This window comes from Acomys minous, assembly GCF_964271855.1.
Source record: "Acomys minous genome assembly, chromosome: 14".
Taxonomy (NCBI): Eukaryota; Metazoa; Chordata; class Mammalia; order Rodentia; family Muridae; genus Acomys; species Acomys minous.
The window spans coordinates 63,437,682-63,457,140 of record NC_140496.1 but is presented as its reverse complement, the minus strand read 5'-3'; the positions used below and the strand labels follow the sequence as shown (position 1 = coordinate 63,457,140).

At 37.0% G+C, this 19,459-nt stretch overlaps 1 protein-coding gene across 1 annotated transcript in view; it reads left to right on the top strand.

The window, feature by feature from the left end:
- The window catches only part of LOC311583527 (acidic mammalian chitinase-like), a 58,789-nt gene extending 42,535 nt beyond the window's left edge, over positions 1–16,254 (top strand). The window contains exons 5-14 of the mRNA XM_084757213.1: positions 2,719–2,748; positions 3,060–3,261; positions 6,761–6,817; positions 7,486–7,651; positions 12,922–13,046; positions 13,213–13,336; positions 13,600–13,785; positions 14,601–14,720; positions 14,809–14,950; positions 15,964–16,254. Of these exons, the coding sequence (XP_084613339.1) occupies positions 2,719–2,748; positions 3,060–3,261; positions 6,761–6,817; positions 7,486–7,651; positions 12,922–13,046; positions 13,213–13,336; positions 13,600–13,785; positions 14,601–14,720; positions 14,809–14,950; positions 15,964–16,058 (1,247 nt within the window). The 3' untranslated portion in view covers positions 16,059–16,254. The remainder of the gene's footprint in view (positions 1–2,718; positions 2,749–3,059; positions 3,262–6,760; positions 6,818–7,485; positions 7,652–12,921; positions 13,047–13,212; positions 13,337–13,599; positions 13,786–14,600; positions 14,721–14,808; positions 14,951–15,963) is intronic.
- The last annotated feature ends 3,205 nt before the right edge of the window (positions 16,255–19,459 follow it).

Below are 19,459 nucleotides of genomic sequence, written 5' to 3'. Positions count from 1 at the left end.
AAAATCTTCTGAAAAACAAACAAACAAACAAACAAAAAGAAAGTCTATTTTATTAGGTATTATGATGGCTACTCCAGCTAATTTCTTTGGTCTTTTTGCTTAGAAAACTTTTTCCCAGCCCTTTACTCTGAGGCAATTTTTTTTTTGCTACTGTGGTATGTTTTTTGTATGCAACTAAATATTGGGCCCTGTTTAGCCATGCATTCTGTTAGCCTGTGTCTGTTTATTGGAGAGTGGAGTCCATTGATGTTGAGAGATAATAATGACCAATGATTGTTAATTCCTTTTATTATGATGTTGGTGATGCTAATGTGTTTGTGTTTGTCTTCTTTTGGTTTTGCTGTTATTTATAGCCTGTGTTTCTTGGTTGTAGTTAACCTCCTTGCATTGGAGCTTTCCTTCTAGTATCTTTGTAAGGCTGGATTTGTGCACAGATATTGTTTAAATTTGTTTTTTTTTTTCATGAAATATCTTGTTTTCTCCATCTATGGTGATTGAAATTTTTTCTGGGTATCTACTTCTTCAATAGGTGTAACTACTATTATTTGAAATTCTAAATTCCACACATCTTGGGCATTTCATAGAACAAATGTGAACAGAATGTTGAGAAAGTGATCCCTGAGTAGGAAAAGGGAAAGATTTTAGACACTGACCATATAAATTACATGTGAATAGTTCTAGGAACAAACATTATTCAAACAGAGCTGATAACTTCCAAAGGATTTTGTTGTTTACCTGCCAATAGAAACATGCTTTTATGCCAGGTATGCAAATTCTGTGAAATAGAACCTGATTTCTGTATCTCAAGAGATGTTTACCAGCTTTGTAATGTGGGAGAAAGGGTATTAATCAAATGCTTACTTTGTGTAAAGGTAGATTTAGCCTCGTGCTAGGAGGTATGACATTAAAAACATAGTCAGTAGTTGGGAGCTGACCATTTACAAATCAGCCATATATACTCTGTAGTACCTTCTGTTTGAAAAACCCTGTGTTTACTAGGGACTAAACATTAGTAGGGACAAAATACCTGATCAAGGCTGCTGGATCATGAAGACAACCATGTCCAAGGTCATTTTCATCATGGGTGAGTGTATAATAGATGGCTCAGATAAATAGCCTTCTTCTTACATGTTTTCTTTATTATTTTTATAATGATACTTGTATGTATATGATGTCTGCGCAGCCTACTTGCTAGTGTATAACTAATTTGGGGGAATTTCCCTGGGGAAAGTAGTTTTCACCACTCTCAGTATTCTGTAGTTGACTGCAGTTCATTGTGTAGGGTTGAGACCAGATGAAATCCTCCATTTTCTTATCACTTATATTGGTGTCCTTGTTCATATTTTATTGACATACAGCCATGTTGATAAGAGTTCATTGGTGTGCTTTTCTGACGTTTCTAGGAGAGAAAACTGTCACAGAAATCTTCCTGTTCCTCTGGCTCTTCTAATCTTTCTACTCTGTCTTCAACTATTATCCTTGGGCTTTGGGTGCGGGAGTTATATCATAGATGTATCCGTTGAGGCTGGGTAGCACGTGGTCTCTTGTTCTCTGCATTTTGATCAGTGGCCAACTGTGGTTTTCTTTAATGGTCTCAATCTGTTGCAAGCTCAAAATGCTGCAAGGAAGTTTCCTTAATGGATAAGAACCAAACTTAAGTCTGAGAAGGTAGAAGGACAAATATTTAGTATGTATTTAGGATTTAGTAAAGTGGAAGCTGTAAGTTCTCCTCCAAGACACAGGACTTCAGTAGTTCTGGGTAGTTGCCTATGTTCCCAGTGATGATTTTCTTCTGTTCCAGGTTTCTTTCTTTCTTGGTGTTTATTTACTTGATTATGTCTGTAGAATACCTTTGTCTGAGGTGAAGATCAGCAATGCCTGAGGCCGAGCTATGTAAGCAGTTACTAAAAATTATTCCCTAATCATCATATATAGTCTTCCTAAGTTGGTGATGACACACAATGTTAGTCTTTAGAGATGTAATCATTCAGGTACTATGATTTTTATAGGTATTTTTATGTAATTCCAAAATGTATTAGCTGAACTAAATCTGTGCTTTTAAAAAATATAATGACCATCACAACCTTTCTTGAAACAAAACACTAAGTTTAATTTGTAAAACAGTCTGAACAAAAGTGGTCTGCTCAGCTTGATGGTGGTCCAAGCCTATAATTCTAGGACTCACAGTGGCAAAGCAGAAGGAACTCCATGCCGCAGCCAGCTTACACTTCATAGTAGATCCTATCAAAAGAAGATGTACTGTATAAAAGCCAAGTAGAGGCATCTTGAGTCTTACTTCATTGTTCCTCTGGTATTGCCCCAGAAGGCTTTGCAACAGGCCTCTTAATAAGGCTCCAGGAGAATCTAAATTCTCTGCTTTACATGATGTTTTGCATGTTTTAACACTAAACTCATCTAATCTGTAGGAGGAAAGGCACATTTGAACGTGTGGCCCCTGAGTGAAGTGAATATGTGTTTTCAGTCAGTCCATCTTCTGTAGCCTTTACACTCAATAATAATTATTACATAGAAGGTAGATAGCAAGATTATGACTGTTCTGACTATTTAAAGAACATGTTGGAGGGCGTATTTGCTAAAAGGATCACTACTTGGCACAGCTGAAAAGTATTACTAGGGATGTAACAATCTATAATAAATAGCCAAGGCTTTTGAGTTAGATTCTAGAGAACAGCAGGTAAATGTGTGTTCTCTTCCTAGGTCTCAACCTCTTATTGAATGCTCAGCTAGGTAAGTCATTTTGTGCATGTTTTAATATTAGCAAATCCTCAAATCTCCATAAGTTATAATAAACTTATTAAACTATTCTGCTTAAATATAGGTGATTATTATACTATATTATAATACTTCTTTTTGGGAAAAAACACATTACCAAGAGATAACTTATAGTGGGAAATGGTATGGGTTTACTTCATGGAGCATTGACTGTTACAGTTACGTTGTCACTGCTATCCAGTATGTGGTGACCACTGCAGAGATATCAACTAAGAACTGCCAAGCTCCACATGACAGTTGGACCTCTTATCGCTCACCCTTCACAGGCTCTGCCTACCAGCTGATGTGTTACTTCAACACCTGGCCTCGGTATGTGCCAGGCGTGGGAAGTATGAAGACGGCTGACATTGACCCTTGCTTGTGTACTCACCTAATATACTCATTTGCTGGCATTTGGAAAAACAATATCACCATGAGCAAAAAGAAAGACTTGGATGACTACAAAGATTTTAATGACTTAAAGAAGAGGTAAGAGAAAGAGGAGATAGGCAATTTGGTATCTGTGATAGTTGCCACATGTCAACGTTTCCTAAAAGTACAGAATTGGATAGATTGATTTATTGATACAGAACTGGTAGATTAATAGAGAACAAGTTGCTAAGTTGATGCCTTATATTTCCACAAAATGGTATATATTTTTCATAAAACCATAATTTTTGAAATATTTATGTGTTATGAAATTGTAGCAGAGTTTAATGAAACATGCATTGTTTTGGACACATCTATAAAATTTATTACATTCATTTATGGTGTCTGTAGATGTGTATGTTGAGATCAGAGGACTACTTTGAGGAGTCAGCTCTCTCCTTTCACCATGTGGGTACTAGAAATTGAAATGATAATCCTCAGGCTTGATGACAATTACACATACCCACTGAGATATCTTGCCTGCCCTAGAACAAGTCTATTTTTAGTAGTACAATGTACTGTTTACAGTTTCCAAAATGTTGTTTTTTATTATAAACTATAAGCACAGTGTTACGTAAGTGTAGTATCTTTAAGTTACGCTTCCTGTATTAGTGAAATTTTGTACTTCTTGCATATATTCCTAATATTCTTCCCCCTGACCGGGCCGTGATAACCACAAGTCTGTGGTCTACATCTGAGTTCAAAAATTTTAAGAGTCTGTTCATGTGCTGTGTACTTTTCTGTGTTTTTAACCTATTTTTCTTATTATCATGTCCTGTATGTTAACACATAAAGTTATAAATGACATATTTCATTCTTTCTGTGGTTGGATTTTGATCTTATATGTAGCATATCTTTTGCCTACTATTTACCTGAGAATATGATAGATTTCATATCTTGCATATTATGATTATATGCTGTCAGTATTGTCTCTTCAACACACTCAATTTATATCCTTCGGAAAGGAATGAACTTTTGGATACTTTGGATTAAAGGAAAAGTCCATTTGTAACTTTTGAAGGACAATTTGTATCATTTTACATATTAGTTGCATTAAATTACATCTATACAAATAGCTTCTAAGTGTTTTCTTTATACATTTCCTTAACAACATAGTTATGTTTTATATTTTTTATTATAGCTATTACAGTAGATAAAGATAGTTGCAGGGTATTTGATCAAACTCTCAACCCCAAGATGGTGTACTGGAAAACATGTTTCTAGCTGTGGTGTGCTTCGACACTTAGCACACACATTTTATCCAAGATCTTTCTTTAGGCAGGATTAAATAAAGTCACCCACAGGTCAAGAGGCAGAGCAAGCAACCAGTTGAAAGGAAGTGAACATAAAGAAAAAACCATAGAGAGTGAGAGGAAATCCAGAGGATTGATAGAGATGTGCAGAAAATAGAAAGGAGGGACTTTCAGCTTGAAGGGTCTTTAAGGAAAAGGAGAAGGAGAAAGAGAAGGAAAAGGAGAAGAGGCTTTTTTTCCCTTCTGGGGAGTTGGCTGAGTAGTAAGGTCAGCTGGGTGCTTTTTCTGCTTCTCTGAGCTAGTAGGCTTTTAACCCAGCATCTGGCTCCTGTGTCTCTTTTGGTGAAACTGAACATTTGGAATTTTGTTTAAAAACAAATAATGGCCAGGCAGTGGTGGCACACACCTTTAGTCCAAGCACTCGGGAGGCAGAGGCAGGCAGATCGCTGTGAGTTTGAGGCCAGCCTGGTCTACAAAGAAAGTCCAGGACAGCCAGGACTACACAGAGAAACTCTGTCTCAAAACAAACAAACAACAGTTTGTTTCAGTGTTTCAATGTGGTTTAAGTAAAATTATCTCTGATTTTCATGGTCTCACAGTACTTTTTCATACCATTATCAGTGTTTTGTCTTGTTTTGAAGAGTATCTAGTCAGAATTTTAGGTCATTTTTTTTTCACTCAGGATGCTTGTTGATAGATGTTTTGATTAGTGATCTATATTGCTTACTAGCCCTTTACAAGATACAAGATATATGGTCTTCCAATATTTTCTCCCATACTCTAGTTTGTCTTTTTATTCTGTTGATTGTGCCTCCTTTGCTGTGAGAATCTGTAGGATGACACAATCCCACTGAACTCCTTTCCTTCTGTTGCTTATGCTCTGTGGCATCATTTTTTAAAAATCAGTGTCCATGCCACATCTATCGAGCTTTAGTCATGTTTCTTTCAGACAGTCTTATAGTTTCACAACTGATGTTTGTGTCTTTAAATTACTTGAGTTTCTTTTTTACATTTGATGTGAAGCAGTGGTCCAAAATCATAATTCTATCTGCAGTAAGTACATACATTAACATCATATCATCTATGGTATCTTATTAGTATTTTAAAAACTAGATATTTCCTTTTTTTGTTTTGTTTTGTATTTTCAATCACTCAAGAACTCCAGTGAATTGCATGAGGAAGAAGGGGTTGAACATATTATATGATAGACAGCAAGTAGTCCAATAATCAGAAGAGTTCTTTGCTTAATAGAAACAACTTTTGTGAAAAATAAAATAATTCCTGGTATGTAGGAATTTACAGGTCTGTCTGTTTATTCATGTATAAGACAAAAAGACAGGCTACTTCTACCATGATCAATGGCACTGTCATGAATACAGCTAGAATAAGTCATGATTTAAACTGGGCATAACCACTTTTGATATCTTGCATTACAGATTACCTCATATTATGTCAGTCCTTATGCCAGCACAGCAGAATCAGAATCTGGAAGAAGAAGAGATGATGTACCCACAACCTTAGTGTTGTCTTCTCATGAAACTTGCACTCTGGAAATTGATATTTTACAACCACTATTCCCAAGAATACGTGCCCTTCCAATGCATTGAATTCATCTTAATGGAGACTGAGAACATGACATTTCAAATAAGATCTACCATTTTATTTTATTGAACAGAATTTGAGCTAGTTGACCTTCTAAGTTGTATGGCAGTAGAAATATTGCCCATCACATTCTTTACATCCATTTTGGAGGAGGATCATGGAAGGAGTTGGAGTCGGGAGAGGAAGGGACGAAAGATATGTGGATATAGTGCCAGTGTGTGAAATACTTAAAAATATTATATATGTTATATATTCCCAAATATTATATCATAAAATATAATTATATCATGTATATTACATAAATTATAAAACATAAAATAATAAATGTTATATATACAATAACAATTAATGAAGAGAGGCCATGAATTTGAAGTAGAGTTGAGTGGTGTACACAGGAGAGTTTAGAGGGAGGAAAGAGAAGGGAGAAATGTTGTAACTACATTATAACTTCAAAAACAAAAATATAGTTTACAAAAATCTGGACCTTACATTAGATTTGACCAAATGGCTTTGGTGTTATTTAGGATAATGGAAATACAAAACAAATTATAATGAGTTTCAGTAGTGGGAAAATTGTTTATATGTTTATTGTATCATATCAAGATGAGATTAAATCATAGGAACTGGTCCAATACTACAAATAGTTCCATTTTAAATAGAAGGACATATGGAATTTGAATTTTCTCTTTTCTTTTGCTTTGAAGAAACAACAAGCTGAAAACACTCCTGTCTATTGGTTGCTGGAACTTTGGAGCTGGCCTGTAAGTCCTCTGCAGCGAGACTCTCAGTCATAAACTGTTGACAACAATCTCACCCAGCATGACTTCTGTCTCCTTACCCTTCACATTTTAGACAAGACTATTAAGGGCATCCACTAAGTGATTATGCCACTAAAATAAATTTTTACGCTGGAACTTCAATACTGTCTAAAAGACACTGGAACAGCTACTGTGTGTATTTCATCTGTTTAAGTGGATGAATATTTTGGTGATCCATCCTCTAAGCTTTAGTTATTTATTTCATAACAGATGTCTGTTTAAAGTATCTCAGAAGACAAAGTCAGAGCGACAACTTTTGGTCTTTATTTCCAAAAGAAGAGAAAGAAAATGAAAATGCACAAACAATAAAACTTCTTGAAGAGCACACGAACTTGGGAACCATTTGAAGACTAAACATGCTGAAATATGTTAGCTGTATTCAAAACAATAATATCAATTGCAAAGAAAGTTAGAATCAGTTATAATGAAATAAAAGCAAAGTCTTCAAAGAGCAGAGATTATACTAAGATGCCCTCAGACCCAGAGATTTAATTTAATTTGGGGAAAGGTATTTATCAAGGGCTCAGAGGCAGATATTAATCAGTAGAACATTTTTATTCTAGTGTGTTCATACCCCTGAAGTGTTATTATGACTTTGGGGTCTCTCTTAGTGTCACCACCATGGTCTCCACTCAGGAGAGCCGCCAGTCTTTCATTACTTCAGTTATCAACCTCCTGCGAGAGAACGGATTTGATGGTCTGAACTTGGCTTGGCAGTACCCGGGCTGTTATGGAAGCCCTCCTAGGGACAAACATCTCTTTATTGTCCTCATGCAGGTAAGGAAACAAGGAGTAATTTTTATTGCTAGTAGACTTGAATTTTTGTGTTTCCGAAGGGGATTATTTTACAATAAAACTAAACGCGAATTTAGATTTAGAATGTCTTAGCATTCCAAAGATTCTTACTTCATTCGACAAGTGTATCTAATAATTTTTACCAGAGTTTTTTAAAAAAAAAACAAGATTTATTTATTTTTGTATTATATATGAGTATCTTTTCTGAATGTATGTGTGCACACCAGGAGAGAGCATCAGATCCCATTGACTACAGACAGTTGTGAGCCAACATTTGGGTGCTAGGAACTAAACTCAAAACCTCCGGAAGATCTACCAGTGTCTTAACTGCTGATCTGTCCCTTTAGTTCCTGACCACGTAAGTTTTAAGACCTATAATTCATTTCATCTTCACATTTTTCATTCTTTGATGCAGATACCACAAGTATTATACACATAGTGGGCAATATAATATTCTACCTTAAGACCATATGCTACCAAATGCATCCCTCCTATGCCAGAAATGAAAAATATCATTTTGAGTTGTTAACCAATAGGATCTTATAGACCAGCTAAATATTGCAGGCTATTGCCAATACTGTAGATTGCTCTTTACAACTTGATGGTAAAACCCTATTGGTGACATGCCACATACCTGAGCCATACAACATAAAGCAATATAGACGGTACTCATATGGAACATTCATTTCTGCTGGCTAGTATCCACAGTACTTGAAGGTGGAGAAAATTAATCTCACCTAGCTATGAACCATGCAAAATACAATAATGACCTGTCCTCAAGTTACTTCCATTGATGCAATAGTGGCATGCATGTCACAGGAGTAACTCGCATCACTTTTTGATGAATTTAAGACCTGCTTCATGAGAAAGAACCCACAATGCCAGTGAGGCTAAGAACCTGAATAAAGAGGCCATGTTCCCTATGAGGAAACAAACTACAATTATTCCACTTCATGAACATAGTAACAAAGTGACTCCTAATGGCACGTTGCTATACCCACGTGTTGGTGAATCACTTAAACTTCATCAGGGAAGCTTCTGTTTATAATAGAGAGTAATTAACACAGAAACCCACAAATGGAGGGGAAAGATTTATTTTAAAAGCCAGAAGTGGTGGATAATTTTGAAATAGCAGAGTTTTCTAGACCCAAGGTGATACACATATGGACAGATATATCACAGAGACCGTGACAGCATGCACAAGAGCAAAAGAAGCTCATGTCAGAAAATTTTCAGCAGAAAAAAGGCTAAGTGGCCATAAAATACCATTCCTGGTCAAAGAACTATATGCATTTTATTGCTAATGGAAGAGAGAAAATAAATTTTCTTTAATGATGAGACACTGGGTATAGCAACTACATTCTAGGGAAGGATCCATGTTAAAGAGCCATTAGTCCTTATAATCAGGCCTGTTTTTCCTGCTTAGGGTAAAAGAGTGTATGAATTTGGATTAGTAGGAAGGTGCAGGAGGATTTGGGAGACATTGGGAGAGGGGAATGAATATGTTTAAACTATATTTTGTGAAATTCTTAAAGAATAAATAAAATGTTAAAAAAAGTAATTTCAAAATATTTTTGATAAATGATATAATAAGTGAATGCAAGGTACCAAAATAATGTAGTATAGTTACCTAAATGTTCACGAAAAGATGAAAAAGTGCTTCCCCACGTATTATATTTTTTTGTTGCTGTGGTAACACACCATGACCAATACAACTCACCGAAGAGTTTGTTTTGCCTTGCAGATCTAGTGAGTTAGACAGCATGGTGGCTGGAACAGTATTCCGGGAGCTCACATCTTGAACCACAGCATGAAATAGGGAAGTGGAGAGAGACCTGGCTTTTAGTCTCAAAGTCCTCCCTCCTTCCCGTGACTTTCTTCCTTCCTCTAGCCAGGCTGCACCACCTTAACTTCTTCAAACAGATCACTGTTTAGGGACCTGTTCAAATGTCCAGTACTATGGGGAATATTTCTTACTCAATCCATTACACTACACAGAATGCTTTCTGTCAATGATAAAAATAGCCTGGTACTGTTCAGTTAAGGAGAGATGGAGATTTCACATATGTGGATGAATGAATCTGTGAGAACAGGTGAGACTCAAGCTCATGAGACTGCAGAGGTGACAAGAATCAAGTCATGTGGGAACTTGAATATAGGGTTAAGAAACTCGAAAGTTTTGATATATTCTATTAATTTATTCAGATTACATCTCAGTTGTTATCCCATCCCTTGTATTCTCTCATTCCTCCCTCCCTCCCATTTTCCCCTTATTCCCCTCCCCTATGACTGTGACTGAGGGGGACCTCCTCCCCCTGTATATGCTCATAGGGTAGCAAGTCTCTTCTTGGTAGCCTGCTATCCTTCCTCTGAGTGCCACCAGGCCTCCCTATCCAGGGGACGTGGTCAAATATGGGGCACCAGAGTTTGTGTGAAAGTCATACCCCACTCTCCACTCAACTGTGGAGAATGTCCTGTCCATTGGGTAGATCTTGGTAGGTGTTCGAAGTTTACTGCATGTATTGTCGTTGGCTGGTGCCATAGTTTGAGCAGGACCCCGGGGCCCAGATCTGCCCATCATAATGTTCTACTTGTAGGTTTTTAGGACCCTCTGGATCCTTCTATTTCCCCATTCTCCCTTGCTTCTCTCACCTAGAGTCTCAATAGGAAGTCTTCCCATCTCTTCCACTTTCTTGGTAAGTGAAGACATTCATGTGACATGCCCCTTGGGCTAGTGTGCAGATGTAAGTGAGTATATACCATTTGAGTCTTTCTTCTTCTGGGTTAAGTCACTCAGTATGATCATTTCTAGCTCAATCCATGTGTCCACAAATTTCAGGAATTCCTTGTTTTTAATAGCTGAGTAGTATTCCGTAGTGTAAATATACCACAGTTTCTCTGTCCATTCTTCTACTGAGGGACTCTTAGGCTGTTTCCAGGTTCTGGCTATTCATAATAAGGCTGCTATGAACATGGTTGAGCAAATTTTCTTGTTGTGTGCTGGAGCATCTTCTGGGTATATTCCAAGGAGTGGAATAGCTGGGTCTTGAGGAAGCCTTATTCCCAGTTTTCTGATATAGTGTCAGATATATTTCCAAAGTGGTTGTACTAATTTGCATTTTCACCAGCAATGAAGGAGTGTTCCTTTCTCTCCACATCCTCTCAAGACAGATTCTTTTTCTTAATCAGTCCAAACAACAGATTATCACCTAGGTTCTGAATAGGTTCACTATTAATCAGTCACTACAGGGAAAACACAGCTTACTTTTATTCCTCTGCTGTCCCTTCTTTTTTATTACTTCTTTGAGAAGTTCATAAAATGTGTTTTGATCACATTTGCTCCTTCTACAACTCCTCCAAGGTTCCATTTCTACCAAACTAAATTTGTGTCCTATTTTTAAAAAAAATTCATCTAGTCCAATTTGTGATGTCCACATGATCTTGGATATGTGGACTTCTACTGAATCATGATCAATCTATTAGTGTCTACACTGTTAAGAAAAACTGACTGTCCCTACCACAGCAGCTACCAATTGCCAATAGCTTTTTAAATAAGGGTGTGGCCTTGTGTCTGGCTCCTCTCTCTTAGCTGGAAATTTATCTGGCTTGTACTTGTATAGGTCTAATGCATATTGGCACAAACCCTGTAAATTCATATATGAATCTGCACTTTTGTCTCCAGAAAACAGTGTCCTTGTGGTCTAGTTTATATATTTTTTCTGACTCTTTTGCTGAAAAAAAAATCAATGTCCTTGGAAGAGGGGGCTGTGATGACCAATTTAGTGTTAAACATTCCATAGCAATCCTTCTTTGCACCCTGGCCTATTGTGGGGTTTTGTGTTAATCTATTTACTATAAATAGGAGCTTCTCTGATGAAAGCTGAGAGATGTATTAGTGTATGGCTACAATGACTCATCATGTGTAGTTGGTTTTATCTACATCCACTTGGCAGAATAATAGTAGATTCTTCCCTAGGGCCTATGACTTGTCTAGCCATAAGTTCTTTGCCTTGATAATAATGCCAAATGTGGGTTTTATTTTGTGTAGTGGGCCCTAAATATAATTAGAAAGTGTACCAGGGGGCATGTGTTGCTAATCCTGTTATTACTGTAAGTCTTAGCGTTCACAGCTGGGTGGGTAAGAGTGATCATTGCTTTTCCACTCAGTAGTATTTACAGCACCTTCTAGCAGCACAAAAACTAGTGAGTAGGAACTTACCGGTGAGTGCTAGCTGGATTCTTCATGTTTAATGACTTAATTGTTTAGTGTCTTCCCCAATAAGATCTTATCAATAATGTTGGGAAGACAGCCAATCTATGGGAATTCACTAGCCAACAACTCCCAAAGAGATAATTCATTTTTGATATTTTGCTTTTCATTTGTTATTTTGTTGCATCTAGTAAAGGAATTGTTGCCCTCCCTATAGGGTAACTACATTTTAACTATTTTTTATATGTGTGCATATATATATTATGCCACTTCTAGAGTGGCAACTTATTTTTTTTTTGTTGAACAGTTTTAATTATCAAAAACAATATCTGGACTTTAAGCCAAAACATGCCTCTTGTATATTTATAATTTCCAGACACTTATTCTATATTCCTGTCTTTGACACAATGGAAAATAAAACCATGCATTATGCAATATATTCGTTCAATATTTAAAGACACTAAAATACCTTACTTATAATGCTTCTTATAGTTAAACGTACTAATCACTTTTATTACTATCTACATGGCAATTTTCTGAGGCATTCTATTGAAATAACTTCTGGTACTACTAAGTAATGTTATAGTAAGAGTAAAACCTAATATTCTAAGTAATATTGAAATCACAGAAAATACCAAGGAATTATCATCTGGTATTGAAAGTGATCTGTCTTCCAGCTGTTTTCTCATCTCTATTCCATTGGAAGGAATATCAGTCTCATAAAAAGTCATCTATTGAACAATTGGAAGGAAATTCCTACACAACTGAAATATCTAGGATATTAAGCAAGTGTAGTTCCATACCATGATGATACAGGGATGTACTGATTGACATCTGAATGACTACTTTCTGTGTAACTTTGGGAAAAATCCTTGTTAATTAGGCATATATTAAGTTTATCACCATTATCTACCCCAAGGACTTTTTTGAGATGTTGACATACTAAAGTAAGATAAAATATGTAGAAGTACTTTGGCAATTATTTTGTTTAAGGAGCTGAATTAATTCCAAACGTATAGTCTTATACCTTATTATTCTGTAGGAAATACGTAAAGCATTTGAGAAGGAAGTGAGCAAAAACAAAAAGCCCAGGCTGCTGGTGACTGCTGCAGTGGCTGGTGTTATCTCCACAATCCAGTCTGGCTATGAGATACTGCAACTGTCACAGTGAGTGATGTACCTTGTCTGTTCTGCACTATTATAGTATGAGTAGAGTTTTCTCATCCTTGGGAGATATGGCTGCTCTAAGTCTTTGTTTCCAGGTCATCTTTGGCTGGCATAGGTGTGGGAAATAGTCATAAGAAATGATTTTAAGTACATTCTCCTTACCCAGGTCCTTGGATTACATTCAAGTCATGACCTATGACCTCCATGGATCTTGGGATGGCTACACTGGAGAAAACAGTCCCCTCTATAAATCTCCAACTGACACTGGCATTAAGGCCTTCCACAACATAGTAAGATACTGTACAGACAAGTAAATGCAGATCATGTAGATTTAGGCACAAAATCAAGACAATTAGTGCAAATGTCATTAGCTTAATTCACCAATCATGTCACATTAACTATAAATTCATATTTTCCATAATGTCTATTAAGAAACTACCTAATCATTTAAAACAATTTAACATCTAAATTTGACCATTAGAATAAAGATCCAGCATAATTAATCATAGGTGGTCAGTGACTAGTGCCCTATAGCTAATTTTTACAACTGCAGAAATCCATTATGGACAACTGGAAGAGCAAAGGGGCAGCACCCAAGAAGCTCATTGTTGGATTCCCAGCATATGGACACACTTTCATCTTGAGTGATGCCACTAAAACTGGAATTGGTTCCCCTAGCAACCGTGGTGGCCATCCAGGACTCTACACAAAGAAAACTGGACTCTGGGCCTATTATGAGGTTAGTAGTTGGTTGTACATTGCTCCATGAATTGTATGAGCCTAAATGGAAAACATGCTGATTCTGAATGTCCATTCAGTCTCCTTCTTACGCTAATCAGAATGTTATTTCAATGAATTAATTTTTTATACAATAGTTTCTAAGTAACCAAAAATGATAAGCATTTAATAACACACTGTTTTTTCAATTAACAGACAACAACTCTCTTACATACATTTGTGCATTTCTATAAAAATACATACAAAAACTAAACACCCTCAGATTTGCATGGATTCCCAAACCAAACACTGAAATTGTGGACCATCCGTGAACATCTGAAAAATAGTTTAAGGTGGAGATAAATCTCATTCTTCATCTCTTGCCTAGGACATATAGGGCCCTGGATTCAGTCTCCAGCATTACAGAAATAAAAATGGGCTCATACTATATCGTGACATGTTATGAATATATTTGGTAGACATGATGACTTAGACCCATTAACTCTCTATTCAAGAGACATAAGCAATAGCATCACAATTTCTAAGTGAGTCTAAGATACACAGATTGAGAACTTTCAAACAAAAATGGACTGGGATGTATCTCAATGGTAAAGCCCTTATTTACCATTGGCAAGGCCTTGGGGGTGATCTACAGCACAAAAAAAAAACACACCTTAACATTACTAATTTGTAAGATTACATTTCTACAAATCTAATCAATTGGAAAAGTGGGAAAACCTTTGTGGAGATAATAAAAGGAAGGAAAGCAAATACATATATACATTTTTTATTACATGAAATTATATTTAAAGGATCTGACATTTTTAACTTTTTAAGATTTGCACATTTTTGGAAAATGGAGCCACTCAGGTCTGGAATTCTGCTCAACAAGTCCCCTATGCCTACCATGGCAATGAGTGGGTCGGCTATGACAATATCAAGAGCTTTCATATCAAGGTAAGGTCAGTCCCTTGGATGTGCGAGGCCCTGGCTCTGAGTCCCAGGAAAACAAATAACCCTTGATGTTCCTTTTTTTCTAATTCAGGCTCAGTGGATTAAGAGAAATAACTTTGGAGGTGCTATGATCTGGGCTATTGATATGGATGACTATACTGGCACTTTCTGTGATCAGGGCAGGTTCCCCTTGACCTCCTCCTTGAAGAAAGCCCTCAAAGTGCACAGTGAAAGTAAGTCATAGTAAGAGCATGCCCCAGGTATGTAAGTGTTCTTTCACCAACTCAAAGGAATCCTTGACATACCACGCTCTTTTCCAGTGAGATCTTCCTATTTCTCTGTTAGCCACCATGCAAGGAATTTTTTTATTTTATGGGAAATCAGGGCTTTTTTATTTTTTCTTTCTTATTTGTTTCTAGATAAGTTAAGGCACCCTGGGAAGATTGACTAGTAAGCCCTGACCAATAATCTCATAAATCTAATTTATTATCCATAGGAATTACTAATACCTATATTTGTTTCAGATTTTTTCTTAAAGTGCATTTGTTTGTTACTTATATCCACATCATCCAAATGGTTTTATATATAGTGGGTGTCAAAGAATATTTCTTCACTGACTTATATAAAGAATGTCTTAGTTAGGGTTACTATAGCTGTGATGAGACACCATGACTAAAAGCAAATTAGAAAGGAAAGGGTTTGGTTTAGCCTTCCACGTCGTCATTGTTCATTAGTGGAAGTTAGGGCGGGAACTCATGAAGGACAAGAATCTGGAGGCAAGAACTGGTTCAGAGGCCATAGGGAGGTGCTGATTACTGGCTTGCTACCCATTGCTTTCTCAGTCTGTTTTTACAGAACCTAGGACCACCATCCCAGGGACTACACAGCAACGGCTTTGGCCTTTCCCCAATCAATCAGTAATTAAAAAAACACCCTACAGGCTTGCCTCTATCCCAGTGTTATGTAAGATTTTTCTTAATTGAGGTTCCTTCCTCTCAGATGACTTTAGCTTTTGTGAAGTTGACGTAAAACTATCCAACAAGAAAGGTTCCCTTTTAAAATTGTAAGCTAGGCAGGCTTGAGACAAAATCTGATTGTAATTACAGTTCTTACCTTAGTGACCCTTGAGTTAACTGAACCACACTCAGGCCACTTCCTCCACTCCTGCCCAGCTCTTCTCATGTCGAAGAGCAGTCACCCTCCTCACATAAACTCCTTGATCTGCTTTTCATGCTGTGCATTTTAGGTTGCGAAGTAACTGCTATTCCAGCCAGTGGGACTGGTAGCAGGAACAGAAGCTCTGGGGCATTGGAATCTGCATTTCTACTCAATAGCAAATAACAGAAGTATCATCTGGCGTTGCTTGAATGGAACCACATTCCAGAACTGCCAGGGAGAATCTGTCTTCAAGAGCAACCAGCACTGCTGAGCTAGACATGAACACTATCTACTACCTTTCTCCAGGGCTCTGAGCAATCTCTCTTCCCATTTTCTAGGACCATTTTCCTTGTACCTAATGTAGTAAAATAAAATCAGCAGTCAGAACATGAATGAATGTCTTTAGTTATTTTGTAATTCAACACATACTTATATTTGTTTATTCTTTTTAATAATATTTTTTTCTTTGTTAATTACATAGATCTGTACAGTTCATTTGATCTTATCCATTCCACATGACTCTCCCTCTTTCTCTTTGGGACTTACTGATCTATCTCACAGCTGAAGGGACAGCTAGTTCTGTGCCTTTACCCAGCGGCAGACTTGGAAACTCCAGCCTGGAGCTGGGGCCATGTCCTTGAAATAGTCCTCCTAAGTGGTCCTTTTATTGTGGTGTTGGGCCCTAAATCAGTTGAGGTATCCTGTGCTCTTTTTGTCAACATTGTCTGACTTAGCTCTCTATTGATCTTGACCCATCCTCCTCTACAAAAAAGTGTAAATAATGCTGAGCTTCTGTTCAACCTTGCTTGGCATAAGCCATAAGTTTATGCAAGACCTCTTAGTCCTAGATTTTGCTTTTGTGTTCTTTATTTTTCATCCTTGGTCTTTCTCCTCCCTTAAGAACCCAACATGTTTTCCCCTAGTGAAATCTAGTTAAGTGGTGCCCAAAGTGGGGCTCAAGTGGAGGAGAGAATATAGAAAGTAATTATGACCATGATAAATATAGAAAGAGTGAGACTTAAGGACCACCTGTCAGAAAGAAAGTGGTGGAACAACTGGAAGTAATGCATGGGACAGCTGGATTATAAAGAGCATATTTCCCCCTTCAAGTACCTTGTTTGCTCCTGCATCCTAGGTCTTGTAATGTACTGTTCAAGCTCTTGATATTACTTTCATTCAGAAAATATGTGCTTAGTTTCCTAAAGAAGGGTCTATAATTTAAGGACATGGGAACCTGTATTTGAAAATGTAAAGACAGAAAATCACCTACGAGGACCAAATGGTTTTCCTACTGATGGATCTGTGCTATAAAATTTTATCAGAGATTGCTTTAACTGCTGAATTTTACTTCTCCATGCCAATAAATCCAGACATTATACTCCAAAGGAGACAATGGGCTAACAATAAAAAAAAATAGAGACAAAACCTCTGAAGATGAGGAAGCATTTGTTTTCATTTCATGATACTTCAGAAGAAGAAGGGGAAGTTTCAGTTTTTGATGATGCAGTTAGAAAATCACCTAAAATGGTTTCTATTTTCTGACTGATCCAAGTACTCCTTCTCTGTCATATTATATGGATTATTAGGTCTCTTGTCAAAACCCCCCACTCTTTCCCCTTTTTTGTTAAATATTTTTATTTTTTTACATATATATTTATATTATTATACATACATACAATAAACTACCTACAGAAAGAAGAACCATGAAACAGTCAAGAATTATATAAATGTTACCTTCATAGTGTTTTGGCTATTTGTATTTGGCAGCCTTGAAGAAACCATCTGTCCTATCTTGGTGCATCTAAAATTCTGAATGTAAATCAATATCTATCATATTTCATCATTATCAACTTAAAACATCTATCTAGACCCAAAAGACTCTTAACCCCTAAACATCCAAGCTTAATTGTAAACGAAACTGTCTGATCTTCTACCTAAAAATGGGCAAGCTTTGATGCAGGCCAAACTCTGCCAAGACAGGGTAAACAAGTCCTCAATAGTCCCTGCCTCACAAATATGTCTGTCAGATATATTGGGCCAGAAGGCTGAAGATGATGCTCCAATGTTATAGAGTTTTGGGTGACTGTTCATTCAGGAAACTCTCTCTGTCATCTTTTCATTTTGAGAAACTGCTAATCTGCACTCCCTGTATACTTAGGTAATTAATTTTATTCCTTCTCAAACCTCCCACTCTTAATGTCTGGAAGTTGAATGAGTCTGAGCCCCTTGTTAAAATATTTTGGGCAAAACAGCCTGCTTCTTTTCTGGATTGTTTCTACTACAGCACGGGATTTTTGTAGGCAAATGGAGTAATAGGAAAAACATTCAACAAACTCCAGCACAGATCACCTGACCAGCCAATGCCTTGTGGCACAGCAGACCCAGAAAGCACTCACAGTGAGCCAGTCTCTGTTGCTGGCCTCTTGAAGGTGCTGTACTGAGAGACCAAACAGTGGTGGCCACAGTAGATTACTCCAATAAAAAGTGCCTGCCAGCAGTAGAGGATGAGTTGCAGGTAGGACACTGATCTGGACAATTTCATAAAACAAAATGACTAAAGGCTGAATGTATTTCCTACCTTTGGGCTTCATTTATATTTTAACTCTTTCCATTACTGAAGTTTTGCATACTAGGTCAAACTTCTAAACACTATTTCTAAACTCTCTCAGAAGCTAACTGGGCTGATAATCTCACTATATATCAAAGAAGATCAGTTACTGCTGCCAAATTATCCTGTGCTGTTTAAACCAAGAAGCTTACTCCAGAACGTGGGTTTCGGACTTTGCATTGAGACTCAACATGTCGTTCAAGCTCATGTCATACAACAGACTGGATCTCTGACTCTGTGACAAAAAAAAAAAAAGAACAAAACAGCCTAAAATATAAATGGTGAAATAAAAGTTAGTACCCTAGCTCTTTGGCAGGAAGCTGCTAGCATTTAACCCCCGTTCTTAGATTGATCTGGTAACATTCCCTCTGGAGTTTTGGTTAGGGTTAATTATGTTATTTATCTCTTTCTCTTCTCCTCTTCCTCATCTCCAAGAAGGATACTTCGAGTGGATGAACAACTACACCATGGTCATTCTTTTTGTTTGGACACAGCTTGTGTTAGCCCTCCATATATATTATTGACTAGGAGTCCTTCTATTCAAGACAGTGAAGGGGATTTCAAAATTACCTGTATCAATTTTTCCTTTATAATTATGTAAATTCCCTGTTCATTAGAGCCCTATTTTGCTTTGGCAGACTTTCTTTGTAATGGTTCCTTCGTAACTTAAGGGTACATAGTATGGTGACTTTTGGCAATGGGTATTCTTTGAACTGTATCAAGCACTTACTAAAGAGCAGAGATTTTTTTAGGTCAGATTTTAACTAGCATTTTTGCAGTAGCTTGTGTTTTTGATCTTAGCAATTTTGATGGGTGTAAGATGGACTCTCAGAGTTGTTTTGATTTGTATTTCCTGATGACTAGGGGTGCTGAGCATTTCTTTTTTAAATGTATTTTATTAATTTATTCATATTACATCTCAATGGTTATCCCATCCCTTGTATCCTCCCATTCCTCCCTCCCTCCCATTTCCCCT